The sequence below is a fragment of the Thalassophryne amazonica genome, chromosome 8 (assembly GCF_902500255.1).
Source record: "Thalassophryne amazonica chromosome 8, fThaAma1.1, whole genome shotgun sequence".
Lineage (NCBI taxonomy): Eukaryota > Metazoa > Chordata > Actinopteri > Batrachoidiformes > Batrachoididae > Thalassophryne > Thalassophryne amazonica.
In genome coordinates this window covers 3,110,876-3,138,720 of record NC_047110.1, presented here as the reverse complement: position 1 = coordinate 3,138,720, position 27,845 = coordinate 3,110,876, and the positions used below count along the sequence as shown (strand labels likewise).

At 47.5% G+C, this 27,845-nt stretch overlaps 1 protein-coding gene across 2 annotated transcripts in view; it reads right to left on the bottom strand.

The window, feature by feature from the left end:
• The window catches only part of LOC117515209 (GRAM domain-containing protein 2A), a 143,099-nt gene that overhangs the window by 99,175 nt on the left and 16,079 nt on the right, over window positions 1–27,845 (bottom strand). For both annotated transcript variants that reach the window (XM_034175684.1, XM_034175685.1), the window contains exon 2: window positions 21,415–21,531. In XM_034175684.1, coding sequence (XP_034031575.1) covers window positions 21,415–21,518 — 104 coding nt within the window. In that variant the 5' untranslated portion in view covers window positions 21,519–21,531. The remainder of the gene's footprint in view (window positions 1–21,414; window positions 21,532–27,845) is intronic.

Below are 27,845 nucleotides of genomic sequence, written 5' to 3'. Positions count from 1 at the left end.
CAATTCACAAAGGTGTCGTGTGGGCAGGCTCGAAGATAGGAGACGCCTCTCCAAAGTAGAACCGGAACCACACGGTTTCCTCCGCCACAGGACCCCGGGAATACTGGAGCCGCCAAGTTCCGAACTCCCAGGTGGCCACTGCCTCCGCGTGTCGGACCTGGTACTGCTGGCGAGGAACAAGAACACAATTAAACGTGGGCGCGTTTGCACCCAGCAACCTGCACGGCAGGGAAGCTACCTCCACCTCTCGTTGGAGAAAAAAAGTCTGCAATCACTCACAAAAATCACAAAGGTTACTGTCAAGCAGTCAGCTGAGATTATTACCTTCCAGGTAGAACGATATCTCGGCGATGAGGTGGAGATGCCGTCCTGCTGATATACCCCAGTGATAATTGCCGTCAGCTGTCTCAGGTGATGGGTGACAGCTGTTACCGAGGCAGCTCCTGTGGGGCGGCGGCGCCCTCTGGTGCCTGGAGCCCGCACTCCAGGCAGGGCGCCCTCTGGTGGTGGTGGGCCAGCAGTACCTCCTCTTCAGCGGCCCACACAACAGGACCCCCCCCTCAACCGGGCTTGTCCGGGTGGCGACGGTAGAAGTCGGCCAGGAGGGCCGGGTCCAGGATGAAGCTCTTCTTCACCCAGGAGCGTTCTTCGGGACCATACCCCTCCCAGTCCACCAGATATTGAAAGCCCCGGCCCATCCGACGGACGTCCAACAACCGGCGCACTGTCCAAGCCGGCTCGCCATCGATGATCCGGGCAGGAGGTGGTGCCGGACCGGGTGTACAGAGGGGCGAGGTGTGATGGGGCTTGAGCTTCGACACATGAAACACAGGATGGATCCGCAGTGAGGCTGGAAGCTGAAGCCTCACTGCGGCGGGATTGATGACCTTGAGGATTTTAAACGGTCCTATGTACCTGTCCTGTAGTTTAGGGGAGGCCACTTGTAGTGGGATGTCCTTTGTGGACAACCACACTTCCTGCCCGGGGCGATACGTAGGGGCCGGGGTCCGCCGCCGGTCTGCATGGGTCTTCGCCCTCATCCGGGCCTTCAACAAAGCAGAACGGGCGGCGCGCCACACCCGACGGCACTTCCGCAGGTGGGCCTGGACCGAGGGCACACCGACCTCCCCCTCAACCACCGGGAACAACGGGGGCTGATACCCCAAACACACCTCAAAGGGGGAGAGGCCGGTGGCTGATGACACTTGACTGTTGTGGGCGTACTCGATCCAGGCCAGATGAGTACTCCAGGCCGCCGGGTGCGCGGCTGTCACACAACGCAGTGTTTGCTCCATTTCTTGATTGGCCCGCTCTGCTTGCCCGTTGGTCTGGGGGTGATACCCGGACGAGAGACTGACCGTGGCCCCCAGTTCCCGGCAAAAGCTCCTCCAGACATGCGAGGAGAACTGGGGACCGCGATCGGAGACGATGTCTGATGGTATCCCATGCAGGCGGACGACGTGGTGGACCAGGAGGTCCGCTGTCTCCTGGGCCGTAGGGAGCTTCGGGAGGGCCACGAAGTGGGCCGCCTTGGAGAATCGGTCCACTATCGTGAGGATCACGGTGTTTCCCTGGGACGGCGGGAGGCCCGTGACAAAATCCAGGCCGATGTGGGACCAGGGGCGATGAGGCACGGGCAGCGGCTGTAGCAGTCCCGGAGCCTTGCGATGGTCGGCCTTGCCCCTGGCACAGGTGGTACAGGCCTGGATATAGTCCCGGACGTCGGCCTCCAGGGACGCCCACCAGAAGCGCTGCCGGACAACTGCCACGGTTCTTCGCACCCCTGGGTGACAGGAGAGCTTAGAGCCGTGACAGAAGTCCAGGACCGCAGCCCTTGCCTCTGGTGGGACGTAAAGTCTGTTCTGTGGTCCAGTCCTGGGGTCCGGGCTTCGTGCCAGGGCCTCCCGGACGGTTCTCTCTACGTCCCAGGTGAGGGTGGCCACGATAGTGGACTCCGGGATGATGGGTTCCGGTGGATCCGACAACTCCGCTTTGACCTCGTCTTCGTGTACCCGGGACAAGGCATCCGACTTCTGGTTCTTGGTCCCGGGCCGGTAGGTGATGCGGAAGTCAAAACGGCCGAAGAACAGTGACGAGCGGGCTTGCCTGGGATTCAGCCGCTTGGCGGTCCTGATATATTCCAGGTTCCGGTGGTCAGTGAAAACCGTGAATGGCACGGACGTTCCCTCCAACAGGTGTCTCCACTCTTCAAGAGCCTCTTTCACCGCAAGGAGTTCTCGGTTGCCGACGTCATAGTTCCGTTCAGCCGGGGTCAACCTGCGGGAAAAATAGGCACACAGATGAAGGACCTTATCGGTCTATTTCTGGGACAGCACAGCTCCTATCCCTGAGTCCGAGGCATCCACTTCAACCACTAACTGGCGACTAGGATCGGGCTGCACCAGAACGGGTGCAGACGAGAAGCGCCGTTTCAACTCCTTAAACGCGGCATCGCAACGATCCGACCAGGTGAAGGGGACTTTTGGTGAGGTCAGGGCTGTCAGGGGGCTAGCAACCTGGCTGTAGCCCTTAATGAACCTCCTGTAGAAATTCGCAAAGCCGAGGAACTGTTGCAGCTTCCTACGGCTTGTGGGTTGGGGCCAGTCTCTCACCGCTGCAACCTTGGCCGGATCAGGAGCGACGGAGTTGGGGGAGATGATGAACCCCAGGAAGGACAAAGAGGTGCGGTGAAACTCACACTTCTCGCCCTTAACAAACAGCCGGTTCTCCAATAACCGCTGCAGGACCTGACGTACATGTCGGACATGGGTCTCAGGATCCGGAGAAAAGATGAGTATGTCGTCTAAATATACGAAGACGAATCGGTGCAGGAAGTCCCGCAAGACATCATTAACCAATGCTTGGAACGTCGCGGGAGCATTTGTAAGACCGAACGGCATGACCAGGTACTCAAAATGACCTAACGGGGTGTTAAATGCCGTCTTCCACTCGTCTCCCTTCCGGATCCGAACCAGGTGATACGCATTCCTAAGATCAAGCTTGGTGAATATCTTGGCTCCATGCAGGGGCGTGAACACCGAATCCAACAAGGGTAAGGGGTATCGGTTACGAACCGTGATTTCGTTCAGCCCCCTGTAATCAATGCATGGACGTAATCCGCCATCCTTTTTCCCCACAAAAAAGAAACCCGCACCCATCGGGGAGGTGGAATTCCGGATCAACCCGGCAGCCAAAGAGTCCCGGATGTAGGTCTCCATTGATTCGCGTTCAGGTCGTGAGAGGTTGTACAGCCTGCTGGACGGGAACTCAACGCCTGGAACCAAATCAATGGCACAATCATACGGGCGGTGCGGGGGAAGGGTGAGTGCTAGATCCTTGCTGAACACCTCCGCAAGGTCATGGTACTGCACCGGCACCGTCCCTAGATTGGGCGGGGCTCTGACCTCCTCCCTGGCCTGGGAACCGGGAGGAACCGAGGAACCTAAACATACCCGATGGCAGGTCTCGCTCCACTGGACCACTACCCCGGACGGCCAATCGATCCGGGGATTGTGTTTCAACATCCAGGGAAAACCTAAAATCACACGGGAGGTGGCCGGAGTTACAAAAAACTCGATTTCCTCCCGGTGATTCCCCGACACCACCAGAGTTACTGGTGGTGTCTTGTGGGTGATTGGAGGGAGTAGGGAGCCATCTAGTGCCCGTACCTGCACAGGCGAGGTAAGCGCCACCAGAGGGAACCCTATCTCCCTGGCCCATTTGCTATCAAGCAAATTCCCTTCTGAGCCCATGTCCACCAGTGCTGGGGCCTTCAGGGTTAAATCCTCATAAAGGATTGTAACTGGGAGTCGTGTGGCGATGTGGGTGTGTCCCACGTGAACGTCTCGGCCCCCCCCTAGCCCAGTGTCTAGGGGCGGGCGTTGGTGTTTAACCGCTTGGGGCAGTCTCTTACCTGATGCTCAATCGAGCCACAAACAAAACACGCTCCGCGGACCAGCCTCCTTTGTGTGACCGGTGCCCTAAATGTTGCCCTACTCGTGTCCATAGCTTCGTCAGCAGGGGGAGCTGTGATCGCACGGAGCGCAGGGGCCGTGGAGCGTGGGGAGGGCGGAACGCGGTTGGAACCGGAAGGGAGAGGGACGACGTGTGCCTGGTCACGCCCTTCGTCTCGTTCCCGACGGCGCTCATTTAACCGATTGTCTAATCGTATGACAAGATCGATAAGCCCATCCAAATCCCGCGGTTCGTCCTTAGCCACCAGGTGCTCCTTGAGGACCAATGACAGTCCGTTTACGAAGGCGGCGCGGAGGGCAGTGCTATTCCAGCCGGACCTCGCAGCCGCGATGCGGAAGTCGACTGCATAGGCAGCTGCGCTCCGGCGCCCCTGTCTCATTGACAGCAGCACGGCTGAAGCGGTCTCTCCTCTATTAGGGTGATCGAACACTGTTCTGAGCTCCCTCACAAACCCATCATATGTCAGAAGGAGCCGTGAACTTTGCTCCCAGAGCGCTGTAGCCCAAGCGCGTGCCTCACCACGAAGCAGATTTATCACATAAGCTACTTTGCTAGCGTCGGTCGCGTACATGACGGGACGCTGTGCGAAGACGAGCGAACACTGCATAAGGAAATCCGCGCACGTCTCCACACAGCCTCCGTACGGCTCTGGGGGGCTTATGTATGCTTCAGGGGACGGTGGGGGGGGTCGTTGGACAACCAGTGGAACGTCGCTGTCACGCACAGGGTCTACGGGAGGGAGAGCCGCAGCGGCGCCCGGAGGGCGCGCTTCCACCTGCGCGGCGAGAGCCTCCACCCTGCGGTTCAGGAGGGCGTTCTGCTCGGCCATCAAGTCTAACCGAGTCGTGAAAGCGGTGAGGATCCGCTGCAACTCACTGATTACCCCTCCTGCGGACGCCTGTGCGCCTTGTTCTTCCATTGGCCGTTCAACAGCCGGTTGACGCCCCTCGGGATCCATGACGCTGGCCGAGATATCCTTTTGGGAAAGTGTAGGAACACGGACCCACAACAGGGGGCGCAAATGAACGGACAATGGAATAGGTCAAATAACAACACTTTACTGTGAAACGAACGTGCACAACAAAAACAACAAATTACAACAATGGACAAAGTTCAATTCACAAAGGTGTCGTGTGGGCAGGCTCGAAGATAGGAGACGCCTCTCCAAAGTAGAACCGGAACCACACGGTTTCCTCCGCCACAGGACCCCGGGAATACTGGAGCCGCCAAGTTCCGAACTCCCAGGTGGCCACTGCCTCCGCGTGTCGGACCTGGTACTGCTGGCGAGGAACAAGAACACAATTAAACGTGGACGCGTTTGCACCCAGCAACCTGCACGGCAGGGAAGCTACCTCCACCTCTCGTTGGAGAAAAAAAGTCTGCAATCACTCACAAAAATCACAAAGGTTACTGTCAAGCAGTCAGCTGAGATTATTACCTTCCAGGTAGAACGATATCTCGGCGATGAGGTGGAGATGCCGTCCTGCTGATATACCCCAGTGATAATTGCCGTCAGCTGTCTCAGGTGATGGGTGACAGCTGTTACCGAGGCAGCTCCTGTGGGGCGGCGGCGCCCTCTGGTGCCTGGAGCCCGCACTCCAGGCAGGGCGCCCTCTGGTGGTGGTGGGCCAGCAGTACCTCCTCTTCAGCGGCCCACACAACAAGAAGTCCCTCACATGTCTCCGCTGAATCACTCGTCACCCGTCCATCAGGAAGGCGAAGACCTTCTGATGAGAGGTCTTCTTCTCCAGGTTGAAGAAGAAGGAACTGGGTGGATCCATGTCCCTGATGTTCGCAAAGCAAGCCCTCACCATCGCCCCTTTCACCCTCTCATGTAACAGGGCACCCAGCTCCGCCCTCTTCCCCTGGAGCAGGCTGTGCTGGTCGGGAGCCCCAGCTGCATGTAGGTTAGCCTGAATGTTCATAATGTCCTTCTCCAGTGTTGCCATGGCTACCTTGACCCTAGCTGTGGAATAGGAAGTGTACTGTTGGCACAAAACCCGAACCTGAGTTTTGCCAGCCTCCCACCACTGACTCACTGTCCCAAATGTCTCCTTCCGTCCCCTCCAGAAACCCCAAAAAGACTCAAATAAACTACAAAACGCCCTGTCGTGCAAACGTTTGGTGTTGAATTTCCAGTAAGTGTTGAACCCTTGAGTGTGTGAATGGAATATTTCTGTGGTGATGAGATGGTGATCAGAAAAACCAACTGGCTAAATGAAACTCTTGTGTAATCTGTTCCAGAATGAGTGTGACATATAAATCCGGTCAAGCCTGGCTGCAGACACCACCCCATCTGAAACCCGAACCCATGTGTACTGTCTGGCCTGTGGGTGTGAGATCCTCCATGTGTCCAATAAATCCACCTCACGTAAAAAACCAGCTAGTGAGGAAACCGACTGCAAATGTGGCTCCTCACCAACCCGATCCAGTGACACATCCACAGTGCAGTTGAAGTCACCCCCCAGCACCAAGCAGTCACCAGGATCCTGCTGAACTAAAATGTCTCTCACCCGTTTGAATAACCCCACCCGCTCCGAGCCCTCATTGTGTGTGTAAATATTTGTAAATACCATGGTCAACCCCTCGACCTGAGCCCTGACCAACAGAACCTGACCCTGAATGATCTCAGTGGTGGATAAAACAGTGACATCAAGTCCAGGCGAAAACAAAACCGCCACTCCAGCACTGATGTTGGAGCCATGACTCTGATAAAAAGGTCCCCTCCATACCGAGCCCAGTCCACTTCATTATCTGTGTGAGTCTCCTGCAGGAACAGCACATGTAACACCTTTTGCTTAAAGAGCTCAGAGACCAGAGCCCTCCTCTGGCCGTCCCTGCCACCGTTCATGTTCAAAGAGCCCACCTTCAGATATTGCATGTGGACTGAGTGAAGAGAGAACAGAGAGAAAGACAGAGACAGAGAGAGAGAGAGAGAGAGAGACGGAGAGAGAGAGACAGAGAGAGAGAGACGGAGAGAGAGAGACAGAGAGAGAGACAGACAGAAAGAGAGAGACGGAGAGAGAGAGACAGAGAGAGAGACAGACAGAAGAGAGAGACGGAGAGAGAGAGACAGAGAGAGAGACGGAGAGAGAGAGACGGAGAGAGAGAGACGGAGAGAGAGAGACAGACAGAAAGAGAGAGAGAGATCTGGGTTGAAAGAGATAATTATTAATGTTCAAAAGAGAGCAATTACAGTGGTCCCTCACTATAACACGGTTCGCCTTTCGTGGCCTCGCTGTTTCGCGGATTTTTTAGTCCAATTTTGCATGCTTTTTTTACAGTGCATTGTGTTCCGCAGCGTCATCAAGCAGCCGGTCGCAACACCGCGAAGGGAGAGCACGCGCATTGTGTGTGTTGTGTTTATAAGAATCTTCTCGCCCAGAAGAAAAAAGAGTGCCAACAACTACTCATAACTGTGTTCTTCACTTGGAAAAAGACACCTGCAGCGAGGTTTGACTCAGTGGAAAAATACGTGACAGCGCAGCGGCGCCACGACGAAGAGGAGCGATCAGAGGAACTGTGAAATACTGGTCAGTCACTATTAATAATTTCTTATATGTCCAACCTCGTACGTTGATCGTTAAAATTAAATTCGTTAGTTCTAAAAGCCATCATAATTATTTATAGGAAAACGTTCTATTTTTATTTCTCAAACAAATGTTTGGGCCTGAAAACAGGTTGGTCTTATTTTTCTACTAAGGTTTGAACTTTGAGAGTGTTTACACATGAGAGAAAAGTGAGAAAATGTTAATGCCTGATTGAGAAAAGTGTATAAAGTGTGTAGTGAGGGGTTTTACAGCCTTAAAATGTTTATAATAATTGTAAAAAATAACGCAGGCCACTTTGTGGATTTCACCTATCATGGGCTATTTTTAGAACGTAACTCCCGCGATAAACGAGGGACCACTGTAAATGTTATGAGCATCTTAAAAACAGTGACTCCAGTCCGCTCCATAACAAAGTCCTGATCCACAGACACTGTAGAGGTTGTGCAGCCACCCACTCCAGCAGGTGATTTCACTGATTAACATCACTTTGAACAGGTGAAATCACCTGCTGGAGTGGGTGGCTGCACAGAAAGCCTGCACCCTCTCGGCCCTTTCTGGAACCGGTTTGAGACCTCTGCTGTAGAGACACGCCCCCTCAGCCCGCAGGTTCTGGGACTCTCTACTCAAACACAAACCCTGTTAGAATAAACTAAATTATAAGAAAACAAAAAGAAAACTATGTGACGTGCTGGAAAAAAAATCCACCAAAAACCAGAGTAAACTGGAATGCTGTTTGTCCCTAAACAGACAGAACTCAGGGGCAGAATACCTGAGCACTGTGACCAACCCAAAGCTCAGGAAATCCTTGACCATGTACAGACTTGGTGAGCACAGCCTGGCTGTGGAGAAAGGTCACCACAGACAGACCTGGCTCCCCAGAGAAGACAGACTGCTCACAACACCAGGTGGAGAGCGAGCTGCACTTCCTGACCACCTGCCCGTTGCACCGAGACATCAGAGACATGAACAGAGACACAGATCACAAACACCCAAACAGACTCTGAGAGCAACATCGACAAACTTCATTATCTGTTGGCAGCAGCAAGGTTTGAGACACGAAAAGAAGGAACAACGGACACAAACCACTGTAAACCCAAAACAGGACATTAAACTGATACGTCACTTTATCTATGTTATATGTACATGTCGCTGACATGACGAGCAAAGTTCTTCAGCATCTCACCAACTTTTTTTGGAGTAAAAGCTTCGGTGGAGCATGAGCATGGCTAAAACCTTTTAGCTTCTGGGGGGCTCCATCCCCCAGACCCCCCTAATTACAGCCCCCCTGCCACTTTAAGCCTTTTTTAATGTAGATGTAAATTAATATTCAGTTTTCAGCTAGTTGACAGTAGGGCTGTACAATATGGACAAATGATCATATGTCAGCATTGTCATATCAGTATGATATACAATATGACTATGATTTGACACAAAGTGCAGCAACAGTGAAAATTAAACCTTCTTAAACAGTAATAATATCACATAAAATTAGGATACTGTGTCCTCCAAAAGTATTGGAACACTTGGTATTTCACACATTTTATGTTCAATGTCGCTGAGATTAAAGAGTGAAGCTCTTCACTATGTATATATCATCAAACAATAATTTAAAATTGAATAATTGTTGCAGAACCTACCATTGGTTTGTGCCTTCATCTGCCATAGAGCGAATAACACATATAATACAGGGTGAACACAAAAACACTCCTTGGTCTCAAATACTTATAATATCAAAAGTTATCTGAATAATTTTACAATTTTGGGATCAACAGTTGCAGAATCTCATCAAGTTTTTTTTTTCTCTTTTGCAGATTCTTCTTCTTCTTCAAAATTGTAAAATTATTTAGGTAACTTTTGATATTATAAATATTTGAGACCAAGGAGTGTTTTTGTGTTCACCCTGTATAACACATTTTATAGGATAGTATATTTTTACACTGAAAATGCCATTTTTGCTATTATTTCAATCCCATATCTCCTGTTTACAAAATTATTTACTGTAGAATGTTAACTGTAGGTACATCTTCTTAATTTTTATTTGTTGCTCGATGTAGCACTTGTGTTGACAATGTATGTGTTTGTTTCCCATGTCAATAAAGTTCCACTGAAATTGAGTTTCCAGACGAAGAAAGAGAGACATGAAGACAAAATAAACTTTCCATGTTAATCTGGATACATTTGTTCTCACATCTCATTCAGTTGTAAAAAATAAAACTAGAAACACTCGGAGAGCGCAAACCTCCGCCAAGGTCATAGGGTCACTGACGTCACATGGAATACCGTTTGGCAAAGAGACTTATTCCACGTCGTTTCATGCATCTACTGTCATGTTTCAGATTCAGTGGTTAAACCCTTAGATCTTCAGCAAATTTATTTATAAAGAGAAACTGCATGAACTACACAAGTTTTTTTTTATTTTCTAACACGTTTATTCAATGAGGAGAAACAAATGCTAAATTATTGTTGTGTCGTAACTTAATTTTTGTTCAGCCTTTGTGACCCGTCTTCATGAAGTTAGATGCAAAAATGTTGAAATTGGCCCTATCCTGCAATGATAAAAAAATCCTTTAAAAAATTACTGTATCTGGATCATGTTCCAGATCATTACCAAAATGTACTCACTTCTAAGTTAGGCCAAGATACACCTCTGGTAAAAACTTCATTGAAATCTCCTGTTGAGGATTTTTTGAGTAATCCTGCTAACAAACCAACCAACCAACAATCAAATGAATGCCACCGAAAACATAACCTCCTTGGCAGAGGTAATAAATTAAATAATAATAATAATAAAAAAAACAGATTCTGAAACTGCTGCAGCAATTTCTGTTATTTTTTGTTGGAATAAAGCCCCCCCCCCCCCCCCCCCCCAAAAAAAAAAACAAAACAAAAAACAAACAAACAAACAAAAACTGTTTGACACATAAGAAGGACTGGTGGTCAGACTGAGTAAGGCTGCTTCAAGCAACAACAATTTCAAGAATGTTATTAATTGTAATTTGCACTGTTATGTGGGCCGCTGAAGAGGAGGTACTGCTGGCCCACCACCACCAGAGGGCGCCCTGCTTGGAGTGCGGGCTCCAAGCACGAGAGGGCACCAGACCCAGAAGAAGTGACAGCTGTCACTCATCCTCTGCACCAGCTGTCACTCATTCATCATCATCATCATCACCATAAAGGCCGGACTGCAACTCCACCTCCTCGCCGAGAAATCGACTACCGAAGAGGTAATTTTCTCTGCTGACTCATACGTTGTGTAATAATCTGAACTTCTGTTGCAGCCGTTTTCCTGGTGTTTTCCTTATCTGTGGGACTGGCGTTTGGTGTGACAGCGACGGCTTCGCCTCACACCCCAAACCAGATAAGTGGTTAATCAGGAGCTGCACGAGTGTGTGATTGGAGGTGGAGGTGCTCCCTCCTAACTGTGTGCAGACTGTGAATTACTGAGTGTGTGGACTCACACTCATTCATCTTGTCTTTGCTTTCTGCCAGCAGTACCAGGGTCGACAGCCGAAGACAGAGGCCACCTGGGACTCGGGACTTGGCGGCTCCGGTGTTCTTCAGACCGTTGGTGGTGGAAGCCGTGTGGGACGCGGCTTCTCTCTCGTCGGGGGTCTTCTATCTTCGAGCCTGCCCACACGTCACCTGGTGTTAATTGACTTTGAAAATTTTGTGTGTTTAGTTGTGTATTATCACAACATTAAATTGTTACTTTTTGGCTTATTCATTGTCCGTTCATTTGCGCCCCCTGTTGTGGGTCCGTGCTACGACACCTTCCCAACATTGCACCCAGCGGCACGATGGCTTGGTGGTTAACACTGTTGCCTCACAGCAAGAAGATCATGGGATTGATTCCCACCTGTGTCCTTTCTGTGTGCAGTTGTTTGTATGGGTTCCCTCCAAGTGCTCTGGCTTCCTTCCACATCCAAAGGTGGGAGGAAATGTCTTCCCTTAAAGTTTCCAGTCCACCTAACCCGCATGTCTTTGGATCAATGGTAAATGGACTGCATTTATATAGTGCTTTTCCTTCTGCATCAGACGCTCAAAGCACTTTACAATAATGCCTCACATTCACCCCAATGTCAGGCTGCTGCCACACAAGATGCCCACTACACACCGGGAGCAACTACTGGATTAAGGACCTTGTCCAAGTGCCCTTGGACCCACTGAATAATGAAGGATGACTAATGAGCCACGCAGCATGTTTTCTTTGCTACCAGAGGTGTACTGTTATCACTACGTGTTAGATACACCATGTATGTTAACGCAGATCAACAGCAAGCCAAACTCGTATTTCATGAGCCAGGAAGCTGAGCGCCTTGCTCCTTTATTACAGTCCTCTTCACAGCTTACAGTTTTCAGAATTGTCTTGAGAAGCTCAATGAAAAGCCCGAGTGAAAACTGAACTTACAGCCGTTGCTCTGGAAGGTGTATTTAACGTTTAGTAAGCAGAAGGTAATGTTTGAGCATGGACAGGCAGGCTTTCTGTGACTTTTTGCTACCCATAATGCATTGCGACTACTGACTACACCTTCAAAATAAAATAGAGGTAAACCAATGCTGACTGAATGTAAATATTTTCTGTTTTTAACCAAATTACCTTTTTAACAAGAATCATGACATATTTATCACTAAATTATGAAGAACCATTTTAACCCTTCATAAAACACATTTTTACTGCGGGCAGAACAAGAGGGTTTCTTCAACTATGGTGGGAGAATAGCAGCTCTGAGTGGCTCTTAGAGACATTATCTTCAGTTACCGAGGCTCCTGTCTGAGCGTGGCACTAATTTCAAGATGTTCAAAATTTAGCAACAACAACCGTGGGGCAGTTTGTGTACGAGGTATTAGAGGCATTTGTCTGCTAAAAGCCCATTATCCGTGCGCCCGGCAGCTACACAGGTTTTTGGAGCAGCTGCCTTCTTGCACACACAATTCCACCTGCTCTGTGCGCTGGATATAAAATAATTATTTTGTAGCAGATTAATCATTTTCTGCCAAACCTTGGATGCTGAAAACACCTCTAATCACTTCTGGAATCACAGAGGACTGTTTCATCTGGACTCTTTTTTCCCCCTCTTTCCTGCTCCATGTGGAATGTATTTTGAACAGCTTAAGTTAACTATTTTTAATGTTTTTATAGCTTGATAAAACAGTTCCTTGCTGTAACAGTATGTCTATGGTTGATTTAATATGATGTTAATGAATCAGATTGAGCTCCGCTGTGTGTGCGCACTAACGCAGTGACTCATCATCACGCTCCAAAGGAACCTTTAGGCAGAACACCAGCTCACAAAAGAGTGATTTTTCAGTCAATAATGGACGAACACAAAGTTAAAATTTAGATGACTGTGTGAAAGTGGACGTGTGTTTAAAAGCCGGTGAAGAAATAACTCCAGTGAAGCCGCTAAAAGCAGAGCAGAGCTGTGCAGCCACAGAAAACGAGAGCGCGCAAAAGAGTGATTTTGAAGACATAACACAAAGTTAAAAGTTGTATCACGGTGACTTGTAAGCTGTGGAAGAAATAAAGAAATATATATATCTGAAAGTGATCCAGAGGTGTATATAAATAAAGCATGTGCGCAAAAAAGCTTTTTTGCAGAAATAAACAGACAAAAAGTTCACAGTTTGTGTGTTTAAAGCCGCAGAAGAAATAAAGCCAGTGAGGAGCACAGAGGCGGCTGTACAGGAACCAGTACAGGTTTGGTTCTAGCTGGTCTGGTGCATTACAGGTGGACAGTAGCCTGGTGCACAGCACACAACCGTGGGTCTGTACTGGAGCGTCTATTTTTGGACTGCATTTAAAAAATGTGACATCTTTAAATGCTGCTGTGAATCTGTGAATTGAAAACCCAGACTTTAAAGGGACCAGGTGTGGGAGGGCAGGAGGTTTGGACCAAACCCATCATACCTAAACGTGCGGCAACATGGCATTATCATGGCGCTGTCATGGCACTACGTGGCTTAGCATGGCTGATGTGAGCCATTCTAGGCTGTAATGACAGATCGGTCGTGGCTCACTAGAAGCTGCTACGTGGCACATGTGGGGTACAGAGAGGCACATAGAGGTGCCTTCATAGCGGATACGTGATAGATGAAAACGTGGGTCATTCTTCGAATAATCGCTGACGCACCCATGCGTGGCTCATTATTCATGGTTTATTATTTAGTGGGACCCAGGCTTAATTAGTGATTTTCCGGTCAGGCTGGGATTTGAACTGAGGATCCTCTGGTCTAAAGCCCAACACTTTTTTTTTGCCTTTCACCTTTTTAAGCATTTTTGTTTTGTTTTTTTGTTGGGTTTTTTTGCCTTTCAGCCTCTGAATGGTTTTAGCCATGCTCATGCTCCACCTCTCATCCTATGACTACTGGGATAGGCTCCACCCACCGTGAGTCAAAGGGTATAGAAAATGAATGAATGAATAATCTACACCCAGAGGTAAACCAAACAGAACAGGTGACTGTCAGTGCCACGACCCAGACTGAGGGAGTGTGAACATGCTCAGAACTCGACTGCAAAACAAAAATACTCTGATACTGAGCCAGGGAGACCTGGATTCTATCTTATCACATATTACAACACAAATCTGCCCCATATGCTCTGAATGCACGCACACACACGTGTATGTGTGTGTGTGTGTGTGTGTGTGTGCGTGATGAATCCTCTTGTAGGAAGAACAGATGAAGTTCTGGTGATAACTTGAGAAATTTGATACTTTTTAAAAAAACTTTTAACATTGCAAATGTAGAATTTTTCCACATGTTGATGAATTTGTCATCAGTCCAACTAAGACATTAAATCAAAACTCATATGGTGCTGAGACAGAACTCGGGTCAGGTGCAGTACAGTGCACAGATGTGCTGGACCACCGCCCACTGTCAGAACGGCCTGAGTGCACCGAGGCATCGATTCCCCTCACTTCATGTTTGGATGATGACAGCAGTGCAGAGCTCTAAATGTCCTACGGGTGTCCAAGTGGGAGAAGACTGCATGTTTGTCGAGTAGATACCAGCGAGCACCGAGCACTGCTCCATCAGTAACTGTGTGGAAACGTCTGCAATCGCTGTGTTTTTCTGTTCTGTTCATTTTTCATTTAAATTCTGTTAATCAAGAAACAGGAGACAACGGCAGAGAGACAGACGGACAGACAGACAGGTGGACAGACAAAGTCTTAGCTTGCTGTCTGTATTATCACAGGGTTCTGTCTGACCTCTGGAAGGGTGTAGCTGGATCCTGACGTCCAGGGACCAGCTCCAGGTCTAGTGTAGCGCCATCGCAACGGTGGGAATGCCACCTCCACCTCTAACACACACTCGTGCAGCATCTGTGTAACCACTTATCTGACGTAGGACGAAACAGTCGCGACCCACGCCGGTCCTCTGGTTGACAGCTGCAACACAATAGCACTTGGAATCAATCAATATAGGCAGAGAATGTTACCTCCATAGAAGTACGATATCTCGGCAACGAGGTGGAGATGACGTCTGGTCTTTATGGAGTGAGATGATGTAGAGTAAATGGGTGACAGCTGTCAAGAGATAATGAGTGACAGCTGTCACCCCCGGCTGTGTCCGTGGCGGCAGCACCCTCTCGTGCCTGAAGCCCGCACTTCAGGCAGGGCGCCCTCTGGTGGTGGGCCAGCAGTACCTCCTCTTCTGGCGGCCCACACAACAGGACCCCCCCCCTCAACCAGGCTTGTTCGGGTGACGGTGGTAGAAGTCGGCCAGGAGGGCCGGATCCAGGATGAAGCTCCTCTTCACCCAGGAGCGTTCTTCGGGTCCATACCCCTCCCAGTCCACCAAATACTGGAACCCCCGGCCCATCCGACAGACGTCCAAGAGCCGGCGCACCGTCCAAGCCGGCTCCCCGTCGATGATCCGAGCAGGAGGCGGCGCCGGTCCGGGAGCACAGAGGGGTGAGGTGTGGTGAGGTTTGATCCTTGAAACATGAAAGACCGGGTGGATCCGCAGTGAAGCCGGGAGTTGGAGCTTCACTGCAGCAGGACTGCGGACTTTGAGGATCTTGTATGGTCCGATATATCTGTCCTTGAGTTTCGGGGAGTCCACCTGGAGGGGGATGTCCTTCGTGGATAGCCACACCTCGTGCCCAGGCTGGTAAGCAGGGGCCGGGGATCGCCGGCGGTCTGCATGGGTCTTCACCCTCGTCCGGGCCTTCAACAAGGCAGAACGGGCAGAGCGCCACACCCGACGGCACTTCCGCAGGTGGGCCTGGACCGAGGGCACACCGACCTCTCCCTCCACCACGGGAAACAACGGGGGCTGATACCCCAAACACACCTCAAATGGGGAGAGGCCGGTGGCAGAGGACACCGGGTTGTTATGCGCATACTCGATCCAGGCCAGATGTTCACTCCAGGCCGTCGGGTGTGCGGACGTCACACAGCGCAGGGCTTGCTCCAATTCCTGATTGGCCCGTTCTGCCTGTCCATTGGTCTGCGGGTGATACCCGGACGAGAGGCTCACAGTGGCCCACACAACATTAATGCTGTCCCAACAAAAACCTGAGTTTTGAACTTGCAGACAAAAACTGTTTTCCATCTCAGTTGAGAAGTTCCTATGTCATCTGGAGATCTTCAGATAAGCTTGGAGACATCCCCCATGGGCCAACAGTGGGATTCACAGCAAAACAAAACTGTAATTCAAAGTTCTTCAAAGGGGAGCCCTTGCCTTTTTAATGGTTAAATTTCGGTCACTATGAATTACATGACATTATAATGGCTTCACGTCAGAATCTGAAATTGTCCAAGCCCGAAGAACCCACTTTTATGGCCTCACACCAAGGCCAGACCCTCTCAAGACTGCAAGACGATATCCCTTCCACAACACAGGGCCATAAAACTTTGTCTTGTGTCAGAGTTGAGCCTAGTGAGAGAGAACAACTCAATTAACACAGAGAATAACCACACGGAAACACTGAATTTCTTTCCTGAATCAGGGACAGCTGGTGGATGTGATCCTTGTCACTGTCCGTCAGACAGCTCTGAAGGGCCCGCCCACTTACTTCCTGAATTTATTGAAACAAGTTGCACACAGACATATTACAAAAACAATATACAAAGCACAGCTGCGTTTCTTGAGTCAATTCATATTGAAGGCACCTCATGGTCTACTCAGACAGATAGTAATTGTTCTCAGAAATGAAACATAACAGCGCCAACCTTGGGCTAGTGTACAAGCTGCGTTGTTCTCTGTTCAAGGCCGACCTGTTGATTAAAATGTACATCTGTGCTCAGCAAAAACAAGGCTCACATTCTTATCACAGTTTTCATGTAAGCAAAAGGTCATTTTACAGATGAACCGTTCTTTGATTAACTAGGAAAGTAATATTAAGTGAAATCACACATACGAGGTCTATTAGAAAAGTATCCGACCTTATTATTTTTTTAAAAAAACATATGGATTTGAATCACGTGTGATTACATCAGCCAAGCTTGAACCCTCGTGGGCATGCAATAGTTTTTGTCGGTGACGTCATTCGCCTGTGAGCACGCCTTGTGGGAGGAGTGGTCCAGCCCCCTCGTCGGAATTCCTTTGTGTGAGAAGTTGCTGAGAGACTGGCGCTGTGCTTCATCAAAATGTTTTCCAAAACTGTGAGGCACATCCGAGTAGACACCATTTGACAAATTAAGCTGGTTTTCGGTGAAAAATTTAACGGCTGATGAGAGATTTTGGATTGTTTCTATCGCTGTAAGGACTTCCCATGGAACGGAACGTCATGCAGCGCTCCGAGGCGACGTCGCAGCCGGCGCAGCGAGCCCGCCACAGGAAAAACACCTCCGTTGGAAGCCTTAAGGACAAGCTGGAACATGCCCTGCTGTTAAACAATTTCTCAGATACTCACTCAACTGAAAGCCACCAAAAGCCGCCTGGATTTTACAAATGGTTATCAACACGGAGGTGTTTTTCTTGTGGCGGGCGCGCTGCGCCGGCTGCGAGCCGACACACCAATACGTCCGCACGTCTTTCATTAAAAAAATCTCCTTTAACAGTGGAATGTCCGGATAAACTGCTGATCCTAACCTCTTCTCTGTTCTCGCACGACGTCCTGGGTCAACAGAGGCTTAAATTTGGAGGTTTTCAGCTTGAAACAGGATGACGACGTCGCCTCGGAGCGCTGCGCGACGTCCCGCTCCGTGGGAAGTCCTTACAGCGATAGAAACAATCCAAAATCTCTCATCAGCCGTTAAAATTTTCACCGAAAACCAGCTTAATTTGTCGAATGGTGTCCACTCGGATGTGCCTCACAGTTTTGGAAAACATTTTGAGGAGGACACCGCCAGTCTCTCAGCAACTTCTCAGACAATGAAAATCCGACGAGGGGGCGGGACCACTCCTCCCACAAGGCGTGCTCACAGGCGAATGATGTCACCGACAGGCGTGGAAAAACTCACGCATGCGCACGAAGGTTTAAGCTTGGTTGATGTAAAAACATATGAATCAAATCCATATATTTTTTTTTTAAATAAAAAGGTAGGATACTTTTCTAATAGACCTTGTATATACGAGGGCTGTCAATAAAGTAACGGTCCTTTTTATTTTTTTCAAAAACTATATGGATTTCATTCATATGTTTTTACATCAGACATGCTTGAACCCTCGTGCGCATGCGTGAGTTTTTCCATGCCTGTCGGTGACGTCATTCGCCTGTGAGCACTCCTTGTGTGAGGAGTCGTCCAGCCCCTCGTCGGAATTCCTTTGTCTGAGAAGTTGCTGAGAGACTGGCGCGTTGTTTGATCAAAATTTTTTCTAAACCTGTGAGACACATCGAAGTGGACACGGTTCGAAAAATTAAGCTGGTTTTCAGTGAAAATTTTAACAGCTGATGAGAGATTTTGAGGTGATTCTGTTGCTTTAAGGACTTTTCACGGAGCGAGACGTCGGACGTCGTGAGAGAACAGAGAAGTTTCAGAAGAAGTCGGTTTCAGCATTTTATCCGGATATTCCACTGTTAAAGGAGATTTTTTTAATGAAAGACGTGCGGACGGATCCGCGCGTCGGGACGCAGCCGACGCGGTGCGGCGGCACAGGAAAAACACCTCCGTGTTGATAACCATTTGTAAAATCCAGGTGGCTTTTGATGGCTTTCAGTGGAGTGAGTATATGAGAAATTGTTTAACAGGCTGGACATGTTCCAACTTGTCCTTAAGGCTTTCAACGGAGGTGTTTTTCCTGTGGTGGAGCGTCGCGGCGGCTGCGTCCCGACGCGCGGACCCGTCCGCACGTCTTTCATTAAAAAAATCTCCTTTAACAGTGGAATATCCGGATAAAATGCTGAAACCGACTTCTTCTGAAACTTCTCTGTTCTCTCACGACGTCCTGGATCAATAGAGCCTGAAATGTGGAGGTTTTCAGCTTGAACAGGCTGATGACGCCGCCTGAGAGCGCTGCGCGACGTCTCGCACCGTGGGAAGTCCTTAAAGCGACAGAATCACCTCAAAATCTCTCATCAGCCGTTAAAATTTTCACTGAAAACAAGCTTAATTTTTCGAACCGTGTCCACTTCGATGTGTCTCACAGGTTTAGAAAAAATTTTGATCAAACAACGCGCCAGTCTCTCAGCAACTTCTCAGCAACAAAGGAATTCTGACGAGGGGCTGGACGACTCCTCCCACAAGGAGTGCTCACAGGCGAATGACGTCACCGACAGGCGTGGAAAAACTCACGCATGCGCACGAGGGTTCAAGCATGTCTGACGTAAAAACATATGAATGAAATCCATATAGTTTTTGAAAAAAATAAAAAGGACCGTAACTTTATTGACAGCCCTCGTATGTATAAAAACAGAATCAAAGACATTAATCATTGATAAGTATCTTTAAAATGCTTTAACATCTTGATAACAGCTATTATCTTTAAGACATTCTGTTAAAATAAAAGAATTGCATCAGTATTCTTTGATTCATATATCTAAAAAGTTCGAATGTTGGTATTGATTAATCAAACAAAATGCTTTGCATATAATCATTCCATTTTATTGACATATGCTCCTTGTAACTGATATGCGTTTAAGTGTGATCTTTCTACATTATCAATGTTGATGGTGAAATATTCTGGTTTATCCAAAGGATGTGTCTGAATATTAATAATGTGTATCCATTCGAGTGTCTTAGAACAATAGTATAACAAAATAGTTAATGTGTTTACATAACTGAATCATTTGTGTCTGCACTGTGACCACATGAGGTTTCTGTGAGATCACACACCCTAAATGGGTGGAGTTTTGTGATGTTAGTCCCCTGTAAAAAGTTAGAACAGTCTTGCCGCACTCTCTCGGCCGCTCTTCTTCCTGCTCTCCTCTCTCTCTCTTCCTTTCTTAAACGCTTAATTTTTTTTCATGAGCCAAGGCCCCATTGCTAAGCTAAGCTAAGGCTACCACGTGGCATTGATTCTTTGTTCATTTTTGAATATTTTAACAAAGTTTTAACCTGATGCTTTAAGGTGTGTCAAGTCTTTTGAATTTTTAAGAGAACGTCCGAGCTGAACTTTTCAAATTAATAGCGAATTTACAGAAAAGCGATTCTCCTTTTCTGTCGGCTATTTTGTTTTTCAATGCTTTTAAAGTTTTAACTTTTTCCTAAATTCACAAAGATTTTTAATCTGGCTCCAACAAACTTTTTAAAAGCTACCAGAAACCATTTTCAACAAACACCTTCTGCCTCTGGGTTCCTGCAAGCTGACGACGGTGCTAATTTCAAACCATCAGCCATCCTTTCAGTAAAGCCGATGCAAGCCTCTGGGATCACCTAGGGAGACCGCTGAGTTAACCCCTTGACCCAAGTGAGCATGACGGACGGACGGATCCCTCCGAACCATCTCCTCGACAGACCAGCTAAGTGACCCACTTAAAGGTTCCAGAAAAAGGGTTTGCTGTCAATGGATACAAAGTGGCTTAGTTTTAAACATATTTATATGTTTGTTTAATATTTTTCTTAATAATTGGCTTCAAATTTCATCATTAAATTCTAATCAGATTTATTCACTTAAAGTCTTTAAGCTTTATCTCTCTTTTTCAACGTCTCATGAGTGAGTAAGAAAATTGTTTCCGTCATTGAACTTATTCAATCACTGTGCACAAAAATGCCAGTAAACTGTTCATTTCTATATAATTGTAAAGAAATTGTAAATATTTTTGCTGTGGTTCATTTTGTGTTGTTCAGAAGGAAACCCTTGGTTAATCGTATTGTGAATTCAGAGTTTCAGATCAGAGACTGATTAATTGAGACTGATTTAATTAAATTGAGACTGATTAATTAATGAATGTTTAAATTAAAGTACCTATGCTATAAATAAGTGGTGCCCCAAGTAATAATTAAATAATAAGTATTAAACCGTAAATTGTTCATTATTTATTAGTTTAACCACTTATTCACTAGCCTCTTATGGTGCTCCGGTGTGAGCTGATCTCGATTTAACTAAATGGTTACATCTTTTGGTTCCCCGTGTGGAGCCTCTAATAAATAAATACACTACACTAGAGACACTTTTAGTCTTTTTAGTCAACTGAAAGTTAAAGAAGCATGAAGCTGGTGGAGCAGACCCACATCTCAGAGCAGTGGGACCAGAAGATCCTTCATGCAATTTGCCATTTCCATAAAACTGGTCATTTCCTAAACATTAGCATGGGGCGAGTAAAGCGAGCTTGAACTTTGCCTTCGATTGTTGACTGAAACAAACAAACAAACAAAAATCAAAGCACTTCTGTGCACCCACAGGCCCAGTGTACCTACCAGGTTGGATCAAAACCCGATGAGGTGCTGATCAATATCTTGGTCATATGCACACACACAGAGTTACAGAGAGGCCAAGTACGGGAGCATCACTTCCAAACACGTAACCTCCACATCTTACTCAGGAACATGCAGTTACTGACCTGAATGGCAGGGGGCAGTGTGCATCCTCTTCCCTGGGGGTTTCCACCTCATGGAAAGGAAGTATGCTGATGTCATCATTCAGCTCCAGGCCCTCTGACATCATGGTTTTCTGTGACCTGAAATGGTAGTGAAGAATCGCTGCAGTTCGGAAGTCATTTTTGTTTAGTCATCAATAATATTTTGTTAATTAGCGGTTATTGTGTGAAGAGTCTTTCACAGAATATGCAAAGTGCAGCGCACCATTTCAACGCTTTTCAATGGGTGGCACAGAAGGCCCAACCGAGCAAAGCAGCAGGTACCATCGGTGTTCCACAGTGTGCGCGGTGTGCACGGTGCGCATGGTATACACAGTGCGCATGGTGTGCATGGTCAAAGTTAAATCAAATTCAACTTTGACCGCAGCACGCTGTGACAAATCATTATGCAGCCAATAGAAATGGACTCTCAGTAGTTCCACCTGTGGAAGTTGTGAAGCTTTGACGTGGCTCACCTGGTGGTAGATCTTTCTTTGTGCTCAAGTCTCCTCAAATCAGACATTTTTGACCAAGTGGTTTCACAAACAAACAGAACAAAAATGAGACAAATGATAATTTATAATGTACACTTCATAAACAGGTCACAGGGAACATCACTGCATCCTCCACACCATGGAACCGCCTGGTGTCCTGGTTGGACACTGGGATCCTCAACACCAAAGCAGATCATCAAAATGTCCCATCTGATATTCCCTCACCATGAAAGTGATTGTCGTCATCTGAAGTAACCACTCGTGGCACAAAGTCAATCCTGTGGTACCCAAGAATCATTCACAGACACCTAGACATTACCTTAGGTCACGGGTTAGCATCCAAGTCTTTCAGCCATACAGTTAGACAGGAAGCACCAAAACCCTGAAGACGTGGCCCTTCAATCTGCTACAAAAATATTGGCATTGGCAAAAAAAAACCTCTGTCCACAGAGCTCATGACTCCGTTAGCTCTCTGCAAGTATTACCAGAGAGAGAGAGACAGAGACCCACACAGACACAGAGAGAGACAGAGACACAGACAGAGAGAGAGACACACACAGAAAGAGACACAGACAGAGGCAGAGACAGAGAGAGAGACCCAGACAGAGACCCAGACAGAAAGAGACAGAGAGAGAGACACAGACCCAGACAGAGAAAGAGACAGAGAGAGGCAGAGACCTGAGCAACATCCTGGAGGACCAAACTCCCGCAAACTCTGTCAACCTCAAAACAGACGTGCGCAGTAGATGGCCCAATTTGGTGCACACCGCCTCCCTCAGCTGGGACTGCAGAGCTGCAGAGGACAACCAGGGTGAGCTAACAAAGTCATTGAAGAAAAGAGGCTCCTCAAATAGCCACATCCCAGGTGTGCCTACACTGTCCCAGCGCACATTAAGGACCTGCCATGCCTGGAAAACTGACTGGTACAGGATGTAGGAGGAAAAGATGTTTGTCATATCCAAGACCTGCCTCCTTCCTCAGCAGGACACCTACCATATCCTGTCAGCTCAATCCAGAGGTGTACAACAGTCTCTCAACATTCTGCAATCTGAAGGTCAACACCTGAGAAGAAATGTCCACCAGCCCCTGTCCTTCTTCATGAAGTGGCATGTACAGCACGGGAGCCCTGATCCAGTGATGGCCTGACCAGAAAAAGTCCACCAGAACCGTTGCAACTGCTCGATTAGGCCCTGTGGTAGAGGGAGAACAGACAGTTTGTGCCACAGCATCGAAGCAACCAAGTTATTGGCGACCAGAACCCGCCCCCTATGGGACATCTGGGGCAGAAACCATTTCCATTTGGACAGTCTGGCACACACCTTGTCCATCAAGCCCTCCCAATTCCTCTGCTGGTAACCATCTGTCCCCAGAAAAACAACCAGAATCTTCAAACCCTCCACTGCCCACCTCAGACCATGTGGCAGACAGGGAGCAGCCCCTTCCTGCCACCTCCCCATCAGGACAGCCTCACTCTTCTCCCAGTTTACTCTTGCAGAGGTTCCTGTCTCATAGAGCTGTAAGCTGTCTTGTAACCCATCGATGTCCAACTGATTTGTGACAAAAACCGTGAAAGTGGGCAAGCAGCCCGCTGCAATGCAACACATCCATAAAAATCCACTGGGAGTCCGTCGATCCCGGGAGCTTTCCCAGATGCAATCTGCCACACCGCCATTGTCGGTTCATCCAGTATGATGGGGGAGTCCAAGGCCTCTCGCTCAGAGGCCACCAGCCAGGGGAGATCTCTCAGAAGGTCAGCCAAGCAGGCCCCGTCACAGTCCACAGCACTGTAGAGAGCAGAGTAGAAGTCCATAGCATGTCTCCGCATCTCCACTGAATCACTCGTCACCCGTCCATCAGGAAGGCAAAGACAGATCATCACCTTCTGATGAGAGGTCTTCTTCTCCAGATTGAAGAAGAAGGAACTGGGTGCATCCATGTCCTTGATGTTTACAAAGTGAGCCCTCACCATCGCCCCTTTCACCCTCTCATGTAACAGGGCACCCAGCTCCGCCCTCTTCCCCCGCAGCAGGCTGTGCTGGTTAGGACCCCCAGCTGCATGTAGGTTGGCCTGAATGTACATAATGTCCTTCTTGAGTGTTGCCATGGCTACCTTGACCCTAGCTGTAGAATAGGAAGTGTATTGTTGACACAAAACCAGAACCTGAGTTTTGCCAATCTCAGTGGTGGATAAAATAGTGAAGTTAAAATGAGGAGAAAACAGAACCGTCCCTCCAGCACTGATGTTGGAGCCATGACTCTGATAAAAAGGTCCCCTCCACCACCGAGCCCAGTCCACTTCATTATCTGTGTCAGAGTGAGTCTCCTGCAGGAACAACACATGTAACCCCTTTTGTTCAAAGAGCCCACCTTCAGATGCTGCATGTGGACTGAGTGGAGAGAGAAGAGAGAGAAAGACAGACAGAGAAGATAGAACACCCGGTGAGACACACTCAGACTCTATCTGGTGGATTTACGACCCCTGCGACCTCGCCCCCGCTTGGACAGAGATTCCTTCCCCAAAGCAGTGATGTGTTTCCTGAGTCTGTACCACTTCTTCTCATCCAGCAGGTCCAGACCAACGAGCCTCCTCAACACTTTAACAGATTTAACAAATTTGTCCGTGTCGGGAAAATAATCTTTCACTGATTTACCAAATGAATCATCAAGAAAACTGTTGATGTCCTGCAGAGTGTACAGATCACTGCTGTGAGAGAAGGAACCGGTGGTGGACATGCTGGAGTCCGAATTATAATCCATGTTGTCATCAATAATGGTTTGACTCCATGGGGGTTTGGGGTCTGCTGTCTCCCCGTCAGGCCGTTCACCCTGTCCAATGGTGACCAATTTGTAAATATTCATGAGAATTTCCATTCAAAATCTGGCCAAAACAAAATTTGGGTGAGGATTTGGGCTGACCGTCTCTCAGGTGACCTTTCGACCCCTACTGACCTCCAAAGTAGGTCAATTTATGTATGTATTTTGAACAAAAGTCTACATTAAAACAAACATTTTGGTGTATAGAACTTTTTTCTAACCCTAATACTTATGGAGATACTGAGGTTTTAATTTGCCCTACCCCATTATTTTTCGATAAATGCAAGTGCGGGAAAATAATAGAAAAGGGTTAATTCCTACTATACACCCCGGCTGAGACACGCAAGCAGTCCTGTTTTTAGTGTGCCTCGGTTCCTCCTTTCCAAAAATACCCATTAAACAACCTGTCATTCTACGCAATTAAATGGCCCCTGGCTCTTGGACTAAGAGCAGCAGTGGCCTCTCAAGCAGACCAGACTCAAAGGGGTGACCCTCTGCTCGGGCCATGATACAGACAAATTACAGAAACAATTCACAAAACGAATATACAGGAAATGCTGTTGGTGCACAGGCCAGGAGGGTCTCCAGCACAAATACCACACCCATCTGTGGATGGAGCTGCACCTTAAACAGAGAGAAAAAACAGAATCAGACATCAGAAAGAGGGCAGCGTTATATTGTGCGGTTGTGACAATCAGGTACCATTAAGTTTCAAGTACCATTAAGTTTCCTCAACTTGCGAGAAAACTACTTCCTTTCTGCATCCTATGTTCGAAGCAAAAAAATGTAAACGTTTAAATTTTTGTGCCCGTTTCTTGTTGCCGTTTGCGTCCCTCACGATATTGTGGCGTTAGGTTGCATCAACTTGGCGTTGTCATGACGCCGCATGAAGCAGGTGCGGTGTGAAAGGGGCTTAAAGGCCCCCTGACACTTGCACAACTTTGATCCGCGCACATGCACGTGTAACACTGGCTTATAAAAGCCTCCATAATATAAAAGCCTGTTAGTAAAAAACAGCCACAAGGAAATATATTACAATTGGAAGACAATAAATAGGCCAACATGATTAATTAATATAATTCATGGTATAAAACTTAATCTGGGTTTAAAACTGTTAAATGGTTAAGAAACAAAATAGTAAATTCATGTTATTTTATTTTATTATTAAAAATGGCTATAGGAAACGTGTTTAGACTCTTATTTTGAAAGGTCACATTACAGCGTAACCCATGTGACTAGCTACAGCCAACCAGGTCTGTGCTATTAATGGAGGGAGAAGTGTGTTGCATTTTGGAGCTGCTGCGTAAGAGAGAGAAAAACGAACGGAAAAGAGAGTCTATTTAAAAGTTATTTTTGTACTTTAACGAGTCAATAATCTATTGGTCATTTCATGGAAATGTGTAGCTGAGGTAGCAGATTTATGTTGTTTTATGTTAATGTGGTGGATATGTAGTGCTTTGATGTTTTCTTCTTTTTCTCCACTGCCATGACGGCGAGTGCGCCCCCTTAATAAGCACTAATTAAGCTGAAAAATTGGTTTTAGAAGCTACCTATTTATTGCATATTATTGTGTTACTATGGTAGGCTATTAAGGACCAAAAAATCTGAGTTAAATCTCTGAATTGGATTCCGCTTGTGAGAAACAAGATGACGAGCCTCCCAGGGAACCCTTGAACTGCACATCGTGTTGGAACACAGCGCCTCCTGCTGGACATTGTGTTGCGTCATCAGAAACTGGTAGGATTTATTCTTACTCTCTGCAACCTGCAGTGGACCTTTAAAACCAGAGGACTGACTATTCAGGACCATCCAAGGATTTGCATGGAAAGGAAAAGGACTTTTAGTTGCTTCACACTGATGTGCAGTCAGTCAAACACCCTGAAGAAGGAGGGCTGCAAGGTGCCTTGACAAAAATGATGATATTCCAAAAAGGACCCAACCTCTAGTCACATATTACAGCTGTAGAGGACTGTATATCTCTTATCTTCTCACTGTATTTTGTACAATAACACTACCTCTACCTCCAGTGACATGAAATTTGGGGTTCCACAGAGGCCCGTCTTAGGCCCCCTGCTTTTCTCCCTTTATATAGCACCCCTTGGGCATATATTGCGGCGCTTTGGGATTACCTTTCACTGTTATGCTGATGATACTCAGTTATACATGCCAATAACTGCTGGTCATCTCATCCACATAAAATCCTTAGAAGATTGCCTTGCATCAGTGAGAAGCTGGATGTCTAGCAACTCCTGCTTTTAAACTCTGATAAGACTGAAATGTTGGTTCTTGGTCCAGTCTGCATCAATTTGATCAGTTAACGCTCAGCCAAGGCTCATGTGTCATACATCACACTGACAAAGTGAGGAACCTTGGGCTAATTTTTGATCCTACGTTGTCCTTTGACCTCCACATTAGAGATATTATGAGGACTGCTTTCTTCCACCTGTGAAATATAGCGAAGATTTGTCTCCATCCTGTCTCTGGCTGATGCTGACACCCTGATTCATGTGTTTGTCTCTTCTAGATTGGACTACTGCAATGTTCTATTTTCTAGTTTACTGCAGTCCAACATTAGGGCTCTCCAATTGGTTCAAAATGCTGCTGCTGCTGCTGAGTTCTGACAGGAAGCAGAAAATTTGACCACATTACACCCATTTTGGTGTCTCTTCACTGGCTTCCTGTCCCTGTGAGATCAGATTTTAAGGTTCAGATTTTAACCTATAAAATTATTCATGGACTGGCACCTCCCTACCTAGCTGACCTAATTAAACCTTACGTACTGGCCCGGGCTTTACGTTTTCAGGGTGCAGGACTACTTTGTGTCCCTAAGGTGAATAAGAAGTCTGTGAGTCACAGAGCTTTCTCTTATCGTGCCCCTGTTCTGTGGAATGATCTCCCTGCATCAATAAAACAGTCAGATTCGGTGGAGACTTTCAAATCCAGACTTAAGACGCACTTATTTTCCCTTTCATATGGCTAGCATACTGTTACAGTATGGAACTATGCGTTTTACTCTTTTAAATTAATTTTATTATTAAATGGAGCGCAACCTCAACTTTATCTAAAGTCTGGGTCTGTTAGTGAAGCTTAGGGCTAGTGGCTACTGGA